Source organism: Perognathus longimembris, chromosome 9, assembly GCF_023159225.1.
Source record: "Perognathus longimembris pacificus isolate PPM17 chromosome 9, ASM2315922v1, whole genome shotgun sequence".
NCBI lineage: Eukaryota > Metazoa > Chordata > Mammalia > Rodentia > Heteromyidae > Perognathus > Perognathus longimembris.
This window is the reverse complement of record NC_063169.1, coordinates 40,669,931-40,689,148: the sequence shown is the minus strand read 5'-3', so window position 1 is coordinate 40,689,148 and position 19,218 is coordinate 40,669,931. Positions and strand designations below refer to the sequence as shown.

The following is a 19,218-nucleotide window of genomic DNA, read 5'->3' as shown; positions in this document are numbered from 1 at the left end:
ATCTTGTGCAACTAGTACTGCTAAATAACAGAAGCAGGGAAGAATAGTTATATAACTCAAAAGATCCAGTGGCAATATTCTGTTCTTACATGCCTGATGGAAGCATTGGATTTAGCATTTTACTAGTGCTGTCAGCCTGACACAGTTAAGCTCACCAATACCTTGGATTCCTCAAGAAAATAACTCACCAAGAGTGAAGGAATTTGAAAGGGGAGGAGGTGGAGGCTCTTGGAGACATCACAGTTTGCTCTACTTTGTCTTTATTATATCCCAAGTTCAAATGAGACTCCAAGACTCTCAGTTAATATGAGCTAGGAACTTTATTCGGCCAGTCTGCTTCTCACTATTGAGATAGTGAAAACCAGCCCTAAGCTTACGGCGGGTAGGTTTTCATGAGTGGGGATTACATAGGCAGGCCATGCAAGATTGGTGTATTACAATATTCCAATTTCATTGGTGCTAACTCAGTGACCTTTGAACTCATTTGCTCTTTTACATAAACATCAGGTGTTGTGGCTCACAATAGGCTGCCCAAAGTGGCACCATACCCTCTGGTGGGCAATGGCATCAGTGGTATATATTGTTGGGGCAAGTAAGCAGGTTCACAGAAGCAGAACTTAGCCTTGAGTTACAGACACAAAACAAAGGCCAGGTCAGCATGATCATTACTCACTTTATAAAAAACTAAAACATTGCCTAAAAGCAAAATATAGACTTGAATAGGGGAAGTATTTTCTTACAGATGATTCTCATTAGACTTTTCCTAAAACATAACAACTTTTTTAGCAGGGCTTTCTGGCTAATACAGCAACTCCGTACAGCCGGTGATAAACTTCAAGGTTGTCAGTGACCCACTGCAAAGCTGTCAGCGAAGCTGTCAGCTCAGTGAACTTGAGTGAGGGAGAGATGCTGCTTTGCTTATAGCAAGGATGGGAAATCCTTCCTTTATTCTTCAGCCCTGTTTCTGATATCCTATTTATGATTTTTCATTAGTCAATTTTATAATAAACTAAAGCAAACAAGCTGGGTACAGAAGCTAAAATGGCGGTTAGAACTTCCTTTAGAATGGGGTGTTGTACTTGTGACTGGGTTCCACAATCTTAAGTACTTCCCAGAGTCAGCAGCTGGATATGACATTAGAATTTTAGTGTTCTGTCACTAGTGAAATGTTCAAGGGCTATACTGGGAGGGATCCTTCTGAGGTTCGGTGCCACTTTGTGTTTCTGCAGCAAAGGTGCTGGACAGTTCCACCACATCCCAGTTTTCCATCAAGCTCCAGCTGCATCTCTGCTCACCACTTTCCCCAAATGCCATCAAAGTTCATTAAGCCCACAATGATGGGTGTCTTGGGAATTCCCAGGAAACCACCCTCCACCAAATAAGTGAAGAGAGTCAGTGGACAAATGTGCCAGCCTTTCTTCCACTTGAGGGGATGCATTCTGCAGGTTTCTCTGTACAGTGTCTTTCAGAACTGGGTTCCAATTGACTGCAGTGGTGATCAACTCAGCAACATATTTAGGGCCATTCTTTAGGATACCTCTCACCTTTGTGATTCCCGAGATCACCCACCAAGTAAACTATTTGCTTCAGTCCCAAATAGGTAGCACAAGCCAACTGGCTTCTATCTAGTTGTGGCATTTATAGACAAGGTTGGAATTGTTAACAAAGGGAAGAAACGAAGAATGGTGAGGAAAATGTATGGTCTGGGAATATGGCCTAGTGGCAAGAGTGCTTGCCTCCTATACATGAAGCCCTAGGTTCGATTCCTCAGCACCACATAGATAGAAAAGGCCACAAGTGGCGCTGTGGCTCAAGTTGGCAGACTGCTAGCCTTCAGCAAAAAAGAAGCCAGGGACAGTGCTCAGGCCCTGAGTTCAAGCCCCGGACTGGCCAAAAAAAAAAAGTAGTGAACGCGTGACTGGAAAAGAACACTTATTGAGGATTGTGTATCAAGCATTTAAGAAGGTGTTTAGTAAAGGAAATGGATCAAACCAAAGAAATCTACAACCGTATTCAGGCTTCTCTTGGCCACCATGCTTTGAGTATGTTAAGAAGTGGAAGACAGAGTTGAAGAACAAGCAATATGTTGTGTATTTTCACACGCACGCACACACACTAGTGTGCGTGAGCTTTGTCCTAAAATGTGAAATAATTCAACATGTAATACATAAGAAATAGAAGAAACCCTCGAGGTCACTTACTCCAATGTCCTTAGAATAAGTGGTTTAGTGGCACAAGCAGGTCTAGACTATAGAAATTCTGGTACTTTTCCGTTATACTCTCTACTTCTACACACACCAGGTATAGAATAGGCGACCGTTGTCTTAGCACTACCACGTCAGCCCAAGACACTCTGAGGAATATATTCGTGAGAGTATGGAAGGAAGGATCAAGACAAGTGTGACGGAGTCCCTGCTACTCTACTACCCCTTCGGGTGGATGTGAGCTTGCTTCTTTCTCTTCTGGGGGGTCTTGCATGCGCGAGGATGCACGTGGAAAGGCCCCGTGGCGAGGGAGACTTGATGCTAACCTAAGGTGATCACGATTGGTCGATTATTAAAAATTATTTTTACAAGAAACTTCACGCTCAGCACCCTGAGGACTCGTCCCTTGGGCCCGGGTGAAGGGCTCTCCTCCGCTGGGAGGATGCACAGGGCTGCGCGGCCCCAGTGCGCCCTCTGCAGAGCTCGCATCGCAGCCCGGCCGCGGAGCTGAGGGCGTGCGGGGCGGGCGGCGCGGGGAGGGGCTTGGCTTCGGGGAAATGACGTCGCCGTCCCCGCGCGCGGCAAGCTCCACAGGCCGCGCGCCCTGGTAACGGTGGCTCCGCGCTCCCGCGTCCTCCTCCCTGTCCCCGCCTTCCTCCGCTGCAGCCCGCCCCGTCTCCTCCTCCCACCGCAGCCCCGGCGGCGGCGGCGGCGGTGGCGGCGGCGGCGGCGGCCGTCTCACAGTCCGGTGGACCAGCTGCAAGCCGGACCCGTGGAGCCGCGCTGGCCACCGCGTCCCCTCCCGGCGCGGTCTGAGGAGCGCACGGCTGTGGGCCGGACCCCGGGGCAGCGGCGCCGGACCCGGGTGTGCGCCCTGCGCGGGTGTCGCCCGCGGGTGGCTTGGAGCCGGGGTGCGGGCCGCCCCGTCTCTGGAAGGAGGAAGGGGGTGGTGACCGGGGGTTGGTGAGGGGGGACGAGCGTGGGGCCGAGGCTGGCGGACGCGGGGTGTCGGGTCGGGAAGCGGCCGCGCGGGCTCTGGCCTCCCGGACGTCGTTGTCACACGGGCCTCCCCCCGTGCGAGGGCACAGGTGCCCCGGCCGGGGTCTGTCGGGAAGATGGCGACCCCGGGCATGAGCTGGCAGCAGCACTATTACGGCGGCGGGGCGGCCAAATTCGCGCCCACGCCGGCCGCCGCGCAGCTGGCCGGACACTGCCTGGACTACAGCCCGGACATGCACCTGAAGATGAGCAAGAAGATCGCGCAGCTCACCAAGGTAAGCGGGGCGCGCACCGCGGGGCGCACCTGTGTATACCTCACCCCCGGGGCGCATGGGGCGAGGGGCACCGCGGGCTCCTGGAGGGGGGGGAGCCACAGCCTCTACACCCCCTCCCTCCCCACAAACCCCTCCAGACTAAGCTAGGGGCCTGGCGCCGTGGATACAGGGTTGACAACGTCTCAGCACGGTTGGATGGGTGGAACTCCAGCCTCCTCGAGCTTTAGGGTCTTTAGAACCCTCCTTTACCTCCCCCCCCCCCCCCCGTAACAAATTAGGGTTTCCGTTGCCTGTCTTACCACAGTTAATCCACTTGACTGTTGCTCTCCAGCATCTAGCCACAGGGCTCCACCAGGCACCACACTCTGCTCCAGTACCCTAGGAAGTACAGTACCGGTTTACCCGGTATGACCCGGAATCCTTGGAATTAATCAGTATGTTATCAGATACACACGGTTAGTTATAGAGGGAGAATAAACTTTTCTGAGATTATTCTGAGGAATGTGGGAGGGTAAAGCATTCCTTGCGTGCAGATTGGGGGGTGTTTAATGAGTCATTCCTGATCCTAACAAGTCAAGTAGGGCTTTGTAGATGAATCACACTGTATGTGCATTTAGGTATCAAAGATAATGGAAGAGCTGAAACCCCGCAGATCTGTCTAACTGTAGTTTAAGGATGGTAACTGAGTTAGTGTTTTTTCTCTCTCTCTCTTTCTCTCTCTCTTCCTCCCCCCCCCCCCCGTCTCCCTCTCCCTCTCCCTCTCCCTCTCCCTCTCCCTCTCCCTCTCCCTCTCCCTCTCCCTCTCCCTCTCCCTCTCCCTCTCCCTCCTGATTTGGCTAATGGTGAACATAAAGAGGAGCGGTTTCTGTGAAGCTAAAGCAGTTCCGATTGATGATACAGTTCCATTTGGCTCTTAGCCACAATTTTGCTGTCCTCCCTAAGTGAAAGTGATTTATGGTGTCTGGAAGTGAGAGGTGACAACCACTTGACCTGACCTTTGGTGTTGGTATCTGAGCAGAGGTGGCAGAGTGTTGGGGGTTTTACTGCTGGGTAACCTCTGGAGTCTGACCCATCTCCTGAATTCTCAGCGTGTGGCTTAATGACCTTTTTGAGAGAGTAAATAAAGGTACTGTAATTGGAAAAGAGAAAGGAAAGGAAATGGGAATGAAAAGGTGGTGAGAAGAGGGTTTTTAAAAAAGCTTTTAGTGAAGAAATGTTATTAGGAAATTAGAGATGTTATAGACAAAAAAAGAAATCCCAAAACCTTTGGGTTAGTGGTCCAGGCCTGTAATCCTAGTTACTCAGAAAGCTGAGCTCTGAGGATCTGGGCAGAAAAGTCTGTGAAACTCTTTTCTCATATTTTAATTTTTCTTAAGTAGTTGTGCAAAAAGGTTTTAATTCCACATTTCACTTGATCCAATTAACCAGCAAAAATGTGGAAGTGGAGGTGTGGTTCAAGTAATAGAACACCAGCCTTGAGTGAAAAAGCCAAACCAGAGCAAAAGGCCTAGAGTTCAAGCCCCGGTATTGGCACTGGCTCAAGCGCATACAACCCCCCACCCCCCACCCACAGAGGAAAAGACTTTTCTGACTTGTTTTGATTTGTTGTCTTTTTATTGTTTGTGAGCACCACTTCAGAGGTTGCTAAGTGTCTGGTTTTTCTTTTTTACTCAGAAGGTTCTCAAATTTAGAGAAAAGAAAGTCTAAAAGGTCTGGTAACTGTGTCTTCAGTGTGGGTGTGGGGTGAAGGGAGGCCTCCCACACTGGCATTTGATCTTCAGAATACTGATGTCCACATGAATATTTATTCTGGTTTTTCTTTGTTCCCTCTGGCACATCCATTGTTGTTAGATTGTAACCCTTTGAAGCCCTCTGTAAGTAACAGAAACACTCCATAAATTGGTCCTGTGACTGAGTAGAGTTTAATAAAAACCTGTTTCTCTTCAGGAAATTTTTTTTCCTTGCTCCATAACACTTTTCAATTTCCTGTCCTTTTATCAGAAGGAGCAAGATTGGGAATAGATACAGGATGATAAGACTTTTTCTATTTTCTCCACTCTCCACAAGTCTAATCAGACTGGCCCTTGGGCCAGTGGCCCATCCCTTCTGAATGCTGGCCCTGATCGCCACTGAAAGTTACTTGGACCCCAATTTAGTGTTTATGGTTACAGTTTCTAAACACTCATTACCCCGCCCACATCTGAGAACTTCGGACATTTAATACCATCTTCTCAGGTTTCTCCATGTAGAGGATTCTCCAGTCTAAAAAACGCCAACAGTGTGTGTGCACAGTGGGATGTCCTACACATTATTAGGGTATTTGGCAGTATCCCTACACCTCGTAGTGGGCTTCAGCTGCATGCCTCATTCCAGAAATCATCTGCAGAAGTTGCCAGATGTTCCTGGGTTAGGGCAGGGTGAGGCAGGGGTGGGAAAATAATGCCAGGTAACAGACAGTTGTCACCAAGTTATACTGAAATACATAGGGGTTCCTCACCCCTATCTTCTGAGTTTATATTTAGTAAAATAAAGCCTAAGAATGACATAATCTAATAATAGGACTCTTTTGCAGCCAGTTCCTGTGAAAACATAAAGATGGTCAAATTTAACAGTCCATAGACTCACTGTATGTACAGTGCCATAAGCATGACATCATGAATTGTGTATGTATAGATAGCTAGAAACTCCGCTGATATCTGCTATTAACGTTTTCACTCATGAAGAGTTTACTAATGGTGAATAGAACTGTAGGAACATGGAGAATAGAACTGCAGTTGAGATTTGATAATGGCTTTTATTTCCAAATTAGATATAACTGTAAGGATCAAACTAGGATCTTGCTTCTTTTGGAAAAGAGTCAATAGAAGCAGCATTATAGAACAGTGTAATTACAAAACTTCTCTGGGGAACCTGACACAGTCTCTTGTGTTAAAATCCCCACTCCAGAACTTAGTAGTAATGTCTCCAAACTTTGAGCTCAGTCCCAGAAGTTTGAAAGAAGGATGATTATGCCTGTTTAGAGTTGGATTTGTAGCAGAATGTAGTAGGTTCTTCTTTCAGGCTGCCACTAAGAGTACATATTGTAGAGTTGCAAAGTAAAATGTAGATAATATATTTTAAAAAGCATTCCACTCCTTTAAATAATTATGCCCCCCCTCCCTCCTCCTGGAGACCATTGTGGGGTTTAAACTGAGGACCTCTTGCTTGCTAGATAGGCACTGTAACACTTGAGCCACACCTCCAGTTCTTTTATGCTTGTAGTTACTTTTCAGATATTTCAGATATGGTCTCCAGCTTCTAGCCTAGGACTGGCCTCAAGGATTCCTCTAGCCTTCTATGTAACTGGATTACAGGTACAATGCCATACCTGGCCAGATATCAAGTCTTGTTCTTTATGCCTCTGCTTTCCAAATGCATGGATTCTAGCCTAGGCTTAAATTAAAAATGAAGCTTCTCCTTCACCCTATGCTGACCCTCTAGCCCTGGCTAGAACCAGTAATCGGGATAAGAGGCTTTACTGACTTCTGACCTAATTTATCTACTCTTTCTCCTGTCTGGTCTCTGATCCCTTTAAAGATGGACAAGGAAAGAGGTAAGAGGTGACAGAATTAAACAGTTGCAGGTTAAAATTTTGGTCCTATTGAACATTATCTCAGGATTGGTCAGGTGAGCCTGTGTATGGTAAGAGAGTCATTTTTGGGGGTATAATTTCAACTCTTGTCATGAGGTGTGGACCCATTTTGTCATGAGGTGTGTACCCATCCTTCTTGTTCTTCCTGGAGTCCAACGTGACTGCAGGACAGAGTGGCACTGAAGGAAAAAATATAGAGGCAAGAATAGAGTCAGAGAGGACAAAATGGAATCAGTTAGGCCATTGACCAGTTTTCTCCTTCACTAACCCTGTTAAGCTAATCTATAAAGGCTGAATTCTTCTTGAGTAAATTTTGTTGATATTTATTTGCCATGTCTCCCTTATAAAATACAGTGCATGATTTGAGTATGCCAATTTTAGACATTGGCCTTTTCGGTTTATTCTAGTGAATGTGTGTCCTTGTGTCTACAGGTATAAGTTGAGAATTTCTTATCTAGAATGCTGGAGGCCAGAAATATTTCATTCTTGCATATTTGCATACGGATTATGATTTATCTTGACAATGGGATCCAAATCTGAACACAAAATTCAGTTATGTGCACCCACACACGTAGTCTAAAGGAAATTTTCAACACTTTTTGGTGCATCTGCATATTGGCTTTGACCTGTCACATAAGGTCAGGTGTGGGGTTTTTGCATGTGGCATCACACTTGTGCACAAAAGGTCTCAGATCTTGGAGCAGTTTGCATTTTTGAACTAGAGATTCATAACCTGTATTTGCATTTCTTATCTTGTTCTTCCTTAAGCATATTCTACGGAATCTCATTTTCTTCACAAAACATTTCATAATCAAAATACTGGATAAGTTTTTCTTAGATGTTTTGCCTAGTGAAACATAAAGTATTTGTAATTTGTGAAGGGAGTTGTGTGTTTGAGTGTTTTTGTGTGTGTTCAATCGTGTGCTCTGAGATAAAAAGAAGATAGATGTAACTGAAAGAGAGCACATAGGTCCATGTGTTTAGAAAATCCTCAGTGTTTAGTGCAGGAAAGACATTGTGTTAGGTACTGTTACTTAATCCTTTTAATTTACTATTCCATTTTGGACTATTTTTTTCTGATTTTTCAATAGATGAGAAAATGCTATGGGAAAATATTAACCACATAGTACAACATATTTATCAACAGAGTAGGTCTAATGAATGCTAAGTGCATACCTATGAGTAACTTCCCCTATTTGTTTTGGTAATTTGGGGTAGAAACTATTTATCTACTTTTCTTAGGTAAAGAATTATGGTAGAACTTTACACATACTTTCTAATTAGAGTTTTGATGCCTCGGTTGATATATTTCTTGGTTAAAACCTTGGGAATGTATTTGGCCAGTGAGTAGAAGGGTAAAGGGGAAATCTTGGTCTTCTGAAACCTGGGAGTTTGTATGTCTGTGGTAGGTATAGATGGGCAAGTCTGAGAGCAGCTACATGGAACGATGCACCTGTGTCCCTCAGATGGTCAGAGATACTCTATTAGACAGTTCTCAATACAGTTCTCTATGTGAGTCTCATTTTCACCACTGACTAGTGTGTGATCTGTGAGAAATGTTTTAACCTCTTAGAGCCTCAGTGCACTCAACAACAAAGCCTACTTCACAGAGAAGCATGCCAAGTCCTTTCCACTCTCTCCAGCCCCTACTTCAACTTCTGATGATGTATTATCTTATATTTGTGCTTAGCTTATATTCTGTATTTTCTTTTTCTGATGGAGTTATGTTTTACATTATTAGGGACTACAACTATCAAAAGTAAAGGTTTAGCAATAATTAAAGTAGAGTCTATTCTCATTCACAGTAGTTACATTCCATGTTCTGCGATGCAGTCTAATGGTTAAGAACATTACAACATACATGTTGTGTGTTTCTGTTTGAAACACTTCATTTAATAATTATTATTGGTGCATTAACACTGAACTCACAGTAATACCATAATTCTTGTCTGCCCAAAGCTTACCTAACATGCTTTTTTATTTTGAGGTTATATATACATTTTATCAAGTAGGTAAATTCATAAATATGGAGTGTTTGAATAAAGAAGATCAACTATCTAAAAACAGAGGCAGAATTTTGCATCTGCTGTTTACCCGGTCCCTGCTTTGGCTTGTCAGCTGCTGTCATGGGTCTGTGTGACTTAAACCACCCTAAACACTCTCACATGAGGATAACTATTATTATTTCCCTAAACACCCTCTGATGAGAGGGATGAAAGGAATTGTGGAGGCAGAAAGACTGAGTTGCCAGCCACGTACCCCACCCTACAATCATAGGTATAAGTTAAATTGCATTTAGGTCTTCTTGTAAACTGAAAATGTTCAGAATCAGATCTGTCATAGTGCCATAGGTCAGAAAAGGCAATTAAATTTCAAATTACTTCAGAACATGGAGCAATAGCTTTAAAATCCCAAGAACATTTTAGTTTAAATAAAGCCTTATTTTTTATTGTCATCATTTGCTTAAAATAGTTACTTCTTTCCCAGCAGGAACTACAGGTGTGGATGTCAGTTTGTTAAAAATCTTTTCCTAGGTAACTAAAGATAGATAAAATTCTTTTTGGTTTTTTTTTGGCCAGTCCTGGGGCTTGGACTCAGGGCCTGAGCACTGTCCCTGGCCTCTTTTTTTTTTTTTAATAACCATAATTTTTTCATTCTTTTTCAAATTTTTATTATCAAACTGATGTACAGAGAGGTTACAGTCCTGGCTTCTTTTTGCTCAAAGCTAGCACTCTGCCACTTGAGCCACAGCGCTACTTCTGGCCATTTTCTGTATATGTGGTACTGGGGAATTGAACCCAGGGCCTCATGTATATGAGGCAAGCACTCTTGCCACTAGGCCATATCCCCAGCCCCATAGCTAAAATTCTTATAGTCTGAGGCTATAATGTGTTTAGTTGGATGTTTATGTGGTAATCTTATGCAACATACAGGAAAATTAAAAAAAAACAAACTATTCAGAAGGTGTTAGGCAGTCTTACTGGCTTCTCTCCTGACATTTACCTGCTTGAAGTGACCCAAAACAATGTACTTGATGAGTGGTGGGGTTCTGTGGTTATTGTTGGTTTTTTGCTTCTTTGTTTTATGGTCTAAATGTGGTAAGCAGGTGTTCTACTACTGAGCTTCATCCCCAGCCCTTTCAGAAATTTTAATAGGAGCATATGTATGTATCTGTTTGTGCTTTCTTGTCACAGTCACCTGGTGCTTTTCAAAAAATATCAATGAAAAGATCCCAGATATGAGTACTTAGTGTTCTTGAGGGAGTTAGGAAAGTTAGCCGCCTGAAAAATAGAACAATTTGATCTGAAGCCCAACACATCACTTTAATATTGTTCTCTTTAGGAATATATATGGATCTCTGTCTTTATATATATATATATGTATATATATACATATATATGTAAATTTGAGATCACCCTACCACTTGAGCTGTGCCTCCCACCCAACTTTTTGCTGTTTATTTTGGAGATGGAGTCTTGTGCACTTTATTGTATGGGCTAGCTTCAAACTATGATCCTCTGGATCTCAGCCTCCTGAGTAGCTAGGATTATAGACATGAGCCACCTAGCACCCAGCTAGACCTCTTGAAATGAGGTGACTATCTTTATATTTGATTATTCTTCATTATTTGTTTTGGGCATGTGTTATCACAGGATCTTTCTAAGTTGAGCTGGCAGAGTAGCTCAACCTATAGAAGTCCTGCTAGCAAGTACAAGGACCCCCGAGTTCAATCCCCAGGACAGCTGCAAAAAGCAAAATAACAATATATAAGAATCCTTTCTGAATAAAAGAGGAGGCAGAACTCTAGTGTCAGTGGTAGGATGTAGAAATATTTGACCAATCATGGCTTGTTTTGAAAAATAGGAGAGAGCCACAAGTCAAGGAATGCTGATGGCCTTTAGAAGCTGGAAAAGGCAAAGAAACAACTTCACCAAGTGCTTCCATAGTTCATCCCTCGAAGTGTAAGAGTAGGAAGTTTGCATTATACAAAAATTATTACAGTAGCATCATAACACTAATGCAAGGACTTATGTAGCTTTCTACTCAGTTATATAATCAACTTTTATCTGATCACTATGACATAATTTTCTGTGAATTGGAAAATGTGTTCTCTCTTCTGATATGTAGTAGAAAAGCTGCCTCTTATTTTAGTAAAAATGTTAATACTATCAGGGTTTCGGTCTGCAGCAATACTGGGGGTCATTGCACTAATAACCTTAAGAAAGCATCCTTGCTGGAAGCTTGTGGCTCACACCTGTAATCCTAGCTACTAAAGAGGATGATATCTGAGGATCACTGTTTGAAGCCAATCTGGGCAGAAAAGTCCCCGAGAGACTCTTATCTCCAATTAGCCACTTTAAAACCAAAAGTGGTGCTGTAGTACAAGTGGTAGAGCACTAGCCTTGAGTACAAAGAGGCAGAGGGATAGCACCTAGGCCCTGAGTTCAAGCCCTACAGCCACAACAAAAAAAAAGTGAGAGCATTCTTCTGACCTTGTGCCTTCACGCAAAGAGATGGAAATCAAAGAGCCTTGTTAGAAGGCTGTTGGAATAATATGATGAGAAATGACGAGGGCTTGAATTAGGACAATGGTGACAGAAGAGTTTTGAAATGTGTGTCAGGATTTATTGCAATGTCTTGTAGGGGAAGTCTAGCAGGTCCCTGTCACACACACTATGTGTGTGATAAATAATTGATGAATGAAGGACAGAGACTAGATGGGTACTAATCAGTTAAGCTAATAATTTGAAAGAATATTTGTTAGTGTTTATTTCTGGGTAACTATCCCCACCCCTACATTTAATAGCTTCAAACAAGAAACACTTGTGATATCTTAGTTTCTGAGGTTCAGCAATTTAGGTGTTACTTAGCTAGATGGTCCTGGCTTAAGGCTTCTCCTGATAGGTCTTGGGCTATCTATTCTCAGAAGACTTTACCAGGACAGAGATCTACTGTTAAGTTCACTTGCATGGCTGTTAATAAGAAACTTTAATTTCTCCACATGAGTTTCTCCATACAAGGTGATCCAAGCTGGGCAGAATAGAGATCATTGTAGAAATTGTAGTCTTATTAGAACGTAATCGTAAAGTGACATGTCATCACATTTGGTATGTTCTGTTGTTTTCAAGACCAACAACAGTACAGCAGACAAGGCAATGGCACAAATATTTGCATAGTACTGTAAAACCATTATTCAGTATATGGAGATGAGAAGCAGGAAGGTTATTACAGGTTTAATCCCAAACCTGATTTTGTTTTCTTGCTAGGTATAGCAGAAGTAGATTTTAAGAAAGTTGAAGAGCTTTAGGAGAGAATAACTTGGCTAATCTACTGTTAGTGGCTGTAGGTACGGGAGGCTGGGATAAGCTAGAAAATATGGAAATCACTGGGAAGATCATTGGTATGTGTGTAGATAATGTCTACATGTTACAGGGCTGAGGCAAGTTGGGTGACAAAGCCGCATAATAATATGGCCATGCTTATCACATCCCATGAGATTGAGACTAATTCACAAGGAAGCTGACAGTAAGAAAGGTTAAGTAACTAGCTATGGGCCATGCTACTAGGAGTTAGGATTTGAGTTTGGTTTGTCTGACTACAATGTTTGTTAGAAGACAGCATTTGGGTAACTAAGTTAATACCCAAATAAATCACTTTCAGGTCTTGTGAATCATATGCATGGTGAAGAGACTCTAGGTCTTTGGCTGAAAGCCAGTCTTCAGCAGGGAATAGGGCAGAAAGAAGTTCCTGTAGGGAATTGGGCCTCCCATGTTTGGTTTATTATTTTAAAGCAGGCTAAGGAATAAGTGGGGATGGTAGTGAATGGTGAGCAAAACCGGGGGATAAAGGTAGATACTAGAATTTAACTTGTAGCCTGCTCTTCAGTCGTATGACTATTATGGAACACATAGTTTGGGAATGCAAATTTCATGTACTTAAGGTTTCTTTTTATTTATTTATTTATTTATTTATTTTTTAAGCTTTTATTATAAAACAGAGAGGTTACAGTTTCATATGTTAGGCATTGGATAAATTTCTTGTACTGTTTGTTACCTTGTCCCTCATACCCCCCTCCCCCTCCCCCTTTTTAAGGTTTCTTTTTAAAAGAGCAGCTAGAATGTCAAATAAAATTTTGAAGCAAAAAATGTGATGTATTTAAGTAAATTATTTAATCTCACTTCCTTTTCCAAGTTTACTACTAGTTTATTTGCACAAAATTTCTGCAGATTTTGTTCTATATTAAGAATAACAAAAATGCCAGTATTTTTCTATTTACTAGATATATAAAGGTCTTATTTTGTTTGTCACTTTTTTGATGCTTGAACTTATATCTGAAAATGATATCAAATCTAAATATCTTTTAGACAGCTAGTGGAAATTACATTAAATATAGCTTCTAGAATCATCTCTTAGTCATAGATCTTGTCTTTATTCTTCTATGGGCAGTCACTCAACAAACATTTTGAGTAACTAGTACATAGTAGGTCCTGTGGGGGATGGGGTACAAATAAGTCAAACAGCCTGTCCTGCAGGAGATTTCAACATAACAGATGTGCAAGACAGAGAATACTTGAAATTAAAGTGTTTTGCAAATATCCTCATGTTTAGTTCTAGCTGAGTGAAACTGTTTCCTCGACAAACACAGCTGTTTCTACCACAATGTGGTATCAGTGGAACTCACCAGTCCTGTTCCCTGTGTACCTGCTTAACATTTCTTGAGAGGAACATTGTCAATAACAGTAGAAACATCAAGTCATAGCACTGCCCAAACCAAAGAAAATAAAATAAGATAAAATTGTAAAAAAAACACTAAATAGACTAAAGGTACATTGTGTATTACTGTGCTAATAAGTACTTTACACATATCATGTCATTTATTATCCTTTGATCTTATTTTACTAGTGCATATTAATTACACAGAATAATGGGTTCTGTTGTGACATTTTGGTATATTTCTATATCTTACTTTGACCATATCTACCCTCTTTGACTACCCTCCCTTATTTTATTCTTCCTTCCTTTCTTGACCTGATTTTCTGTTTCTTTTCTTTCTTTTCTTTTTTCTTTCTTTTTTTTTTTTTGGACAGTCCTGGGGCTTTGGACTCAGAGCTTGAACACTGTCCCTGGCTTCTTTTTGCTCAAGGCTAGCACTCTGCCACTTGAGCCACAGCACCACTTCTGGCCATTTTCTGTATATGCGGTGTTGGGGAATTGAACCCAGGGCTTCATGTATGGGAGGCAAGCACTCTTGCCACTAGACCATATTCCCAGCTTCCGTTTCTTTTAAAATAGTTCCCCTTCTATTTTATGTTGTCTTTCTCCTTTTTTTTTTTTTCCTAGAGTACATGTACAAAAGAAAAAATACATGATACTTGTCTTTCTGAATTTGGTTTGTTTCAGTTAACCTAATATTCTCCAGTTTTACCCATTTTCCTGAAAGTTACACAATTTTGTTCTCTAATGGGTGAATAAAACTGTATTGTGTTTATGTATATACCCCTGGAGGGTAATTTTTTTGTGTGGAAAACTCTATACTGACTTCCATAGTACCACACTAATTATATTCCCACCATCACTGTAGTAGGGTTCCTTTATTTGCCTCTGTCCTTGTCAGAGTTTATTATTTTTTAAAAATTACCTTAAAAACTAACCACTATGAGGAGATAGAATCTCAGGGTATTTGATTTGCATTTCCTTGATCACTAAATATGTTGAACATTTTTTTTCATATACCTATTGGCGCTTTGTTCTTCTTTTGAGAAGTATGTATTCAAATCCCTTATTCATTAAATTACTTGTTCTTTTATTGATATATATCTTTATTTTTCCTTCTTTCTTTTTATTTATTTAAAATAGAATTTTTGGTGGTACTGGAGTATGAACTCATGGCTTCATGTTTGCTAGACAAGTGCTCTACACTTGAGCAACAATTTTGCTCCATATTTTTAAAAATTTTAAATAGTTATTATAAAGGTGATGTACAGAGGGGTTACAGTTACATAAGTCAAGTAAGGAGTACATTTCTTTTTGGATGATGTCACCCCTGCCCTTGCTCTCCTTCCCATCTATGCCCACAAGTTGTATAGTTCATTTTCAACATAGTGTCTAGTGAGCACCATTGAGACCCAGATTTTTAAAATTCTATATGCCATATTTTTTATCCTGTGTTGGTAGAATAGCTGACAAATTTTCTTTATTCTGTAGGCAGCCTCTTCGTTCCTATTTGGTTCCTTTGTGGTGAAGGTTTTTAATATGATCAATCAATCCCATTTGTCAATTCTTGCTGTTATTTATTACCTGAGCTATTTATTGAAATATTACATATGTATATGCTTGTGTCTATATCTTGAAGTCTTTGAAGTGTTTTCTCTAGATTCCTCTTTGTTTCTTTTGTTGTTGTTGTTGTTTGTCTGTCATGGGGCTTGAACTCCAGGCCCAGATGCTGTCCCTAAGCTCTTTTTGCTTAAGGCTAGTGCTCTACCACCTTAAGCCACAGCACCACTTCTGGTTTTCTAGTGGCTAATTGGAGATAAGAGTCTCATGAACCTTCCTGCCCGTGCTGGCTTTGAACCCTAGGCATCAGATCTCAGAAGCTAGGATTTACAGTCATGAGCTACTGGCACTGGCTCAAAGGTTTTTGATATATTAGGAATACAGCCAGTCACCAGTGGCTCATGCCTGTAATCCTACTCAGGAGGCTAAGATCTAAGGGTTGCAATTTGAAGCCCGCCAGCGAAGTTTGTGACTCTTGCCTCCAGTTAGCCACCAAAAAATCAGAAATGGAGCTGTGGCTCAAAATGGTAGAGTGTAGCCTTGAGCATAAAAGCTCTGGGATGGCACCCAAACCTTGAGTTCATACCTCAGGACCAGAAAAAAAAATACATTAGGGTCCTTGATCAATTTTGAATAGGTTGAGGGATTAAGGATCTAGTTTGTTTTCATACCCAATTTTCCTAGCACCATTTATTGAAGAGGGTGTCTTTTCTCTAATTTTTTAAAATATATTTTTGTACATTTTTGACATTTCTATCGATAATACATTTCTATCGATAGTACATGGGATGATAGCTGTGTAGGTCTGTTCTGTTCTGTTGGTCATTGTGTCTGGTTTTAGCCAGCATTATGCTGTTCTGGTTATTAAGGCTCTGTAATATGTAATATAATTTTAAATCAGATATTCTTCAGCATTGCCCTTTTTGAAAATCAGGATTGTTTTTGCTATTCATGGGTTTGTTTGTTTGTTTGGGGGGGGGGTTACCATAAAGGTATAATGAAATCTGTGGAAGGCTTTTATTGAGATGATTATATGATTTTTTTTTAAAGCCATGATTCTGTTTATAGGCTTTGTTAACATTACTGATTTCTTTCTGTTGAGCCATCCTTGTGTCCCTAGTATGAAAGAATTTAATCATAGTGTGTGATCTTATTAAAATACTGGTAGTTCAATTTGCAAGTATTTTATTGAGGATTTACGTGTCTATGTTCATCGAGGACATTTGTCCTTTTTTTATTGTGTCCCTATGAGATTTTAAATTCAAGGTAGTACTGGCTTCATGGAATGAGTTTGAAAGGGCCTTCTTTCTATTTTATGGAGTAATTTGAGAATCATTAGCATTGGATTTTTTTTTTAAAGGTCTGGTAAATTTCAGCAGTGAATCAATCTGGTCCTGGAATTCTTATGTTACTGTTTCATTTTATGGTCTTACCCCAATCAGTCTTCATTTTCTCATGGTATGTTCTTGAAACAGTAATTATTTCCATGTTACAGGGAGAAAAACATCTAAAGGTTTAGTAGAGATGTTTAAAATAACGTTCTCAAAGTTTGACATTGTAAAAATGAACTCTTGTCATCTGATAGTTACATAATTAAAATCTTGTGTTAGGGCCACACTTGACTCTGCTAAAAATGGTAAAACCAGGGAAGCTTAAGAAGCTTTAAGCCTGCTCATTCCATATTGCCTCAGACTCCTACTGTTGAACCACAGGTTCAAATACGACTTGAATTCTCTACCTCTCCTCTGACAGCTATGTGCTTTCTTCTGGACACCCACCGGACTTTTAAAATTGCTTTCTAAAACTCATTCCATCCTGAACAAAGGTCTCTGCAGCCTCATCCCTTCACAAGAATCACCATGTCCTTTCTTTAATTGAAAAGTAATTCTGGCTCTCTCTTTGGGTTCTACTTTTGTTGCAGCCTTTGCAAGTACCAATGCTCATTAACACACATTCCTTCCACCACAGGTCCTGGAGGTATATCTACCTCATTCTGTAAGTCACATTCTGCAGTTTAGACCAACTGGCAGTTCTACCTGTATTTGCAGTGCCATAGGAATGCTGTCCATGGGCTGACATCGTAACCTCACAGTTCTTGATCTTTTCAAATTCTGTGATCTTAATCTTTATGAAAACTGCTCCTACAGGTTTTTCACTAAATCTTTTTGGGTTTTGCTTTTGGCAGTGCTTGGGTATTGAACTCAGTCTCTAATACTTGATTATACAGGTACTTTACCACTCAAACTATGCCTCCAACACTTGTGCCCTGCTTTTTTTTTTTTTGAGATAGGATCTCACTTTTTGCCCAGTCTGGTATGGACTGTGGTCCTTCTATTCTACACTTCCTATTGTAGCTAGGATGACAAGTACTTGCCACTATGCCTAGCTTTGTACTGCTGAGATGGAGCCTCATAGACTCTTTTGCTCAGGATGGCCTTGAACCAGGTTACACGGTAGTATAAAAACAAAATATTGCTGTCATTGCTGGGAAGGCATAGCTAAATAGGATGAGAGTTGAAAGGATACTATCAGGAGAAATTCTGGAAGGAGTTTCTGTTTGTTCCTGTGATGGTTATAATTGATTTGAACTGAATATGTTCTGGAAAGTCTAACCTGTAAGGAGTGATTAAATACTTACAAGCAACAGGATTGTTTTTCTTTGCCATGGAATTTTAAAGAGTCATAAAGAAAGCCAGGTTTCCCTTTTTTATTCTGATTTGTGAGTGATTAAGTTCTACCTATTTGTGAGTAAATAATTTATACCTATTATAGTGGTAAGCTATAAAATATACTGTATTTTTAAAAATGCAATGGTTTGATATATTAAAAATATATATCAAACAATAGTCTTCTAAAATATCAAAATGTACTTTTCAAGCAAAATAGGAAAAGGAGAAATGTGTAGAGTAGATAAATGAAATTTACTAAGCCAACTTGTATTAATTTATAATGGTAATTTATAATGACAAACATCTGAAGTACTACTATAGTGATTTGTTTACAATAAATGCTAAAGAATTCTTTTGCCTGACAGAATGTTCACTTATCTTGGTTATAACTAGGTGCACAACATCTTCCTTCAAGTAATTATATCTTCAATGATGACCTAAGTCAAGCATATATTAGAAAAAAAGGTGAAAATGCTGAAATAGTTACAACAAATAAAAAGGATATTGTGTTTAACACAATAAGCTGAAACCAAAATCCTAAAGTTGAACTGTCAAGTGGGCAAAGTAATAAAAATTAACTTTTGTTATTGACAAAAAAGCTAATTGTGAATGAAATTTACAGTAAATAAAAAAGTAGAATATAGTCATTCAATTCAGGAATGGCCATCTTATGAAACATGTACTCAGTTACTTATTGCTGCTCTGTTTATCTCTTGTTGCCTTTTGTACCACCAAAATCTTCTGTATAAAACAACAAAACCCATTCATTAGTCTCACAAATTCTCAAGTCAGGAATTGAGAACAAGGCAGCTGGATGATTTGTTTCTGCTCTGGGTGTGAGGCCTCTGAGAGAAGGACTCTGGGGCTAGATGTAATTTGGTGAGCTAGGAGTTGAAATGACTAGGGTTAGAGATCCGCCTTCCACATCTGGCATCTGGAACTGGGGACTTAAAGTGGAGTCAGCCAGAATAATTGACCAGAGGGCTACATTCTTCTCTTTACATAGCCATGTGTTTATAATTGAACTCTTCTGTTGTCACTTGGCTTCATTATATAACTGCTTGATGTGCTGTCAGTACCCAAATGAATATCACTTTGGAAAGAAAGCAAGGGCCTAATAAAAATTAATGAATTTTCTAGTACTCATGTGAACACTTGCACTTTTA

At 40.6% G+C, this 19,218-nt stretch overlaps 1 protein-coding gene across 1 annotated transcript in view; it reads left to right on the top strand.

Annotated features, from left to right (window-relative positions):
• Nucleotides 1–3,292: 3,292 nt before the first annotated feature.
• Fam184a (family with sequence similarity 184 member A) overlaps nucleotides 3,293–19,218 on the top strand; it is a 100,675-nt gene continuing 84,749 nt past the window's right edge. Inside the window, exon 1 of the mRNA XM_048353992.1 lies at nucleotides 3,293–3,478. Within this exon, the coding sequence (XP_048209949.1) occupies nucleotides 3,320–3,478 (159 nt within the window). The 5' untranslated portion in view covers nucleotides 3,293–3,319. The remainder of the gene's footprint in view (nucleotides 3,479–19,218) is intronic.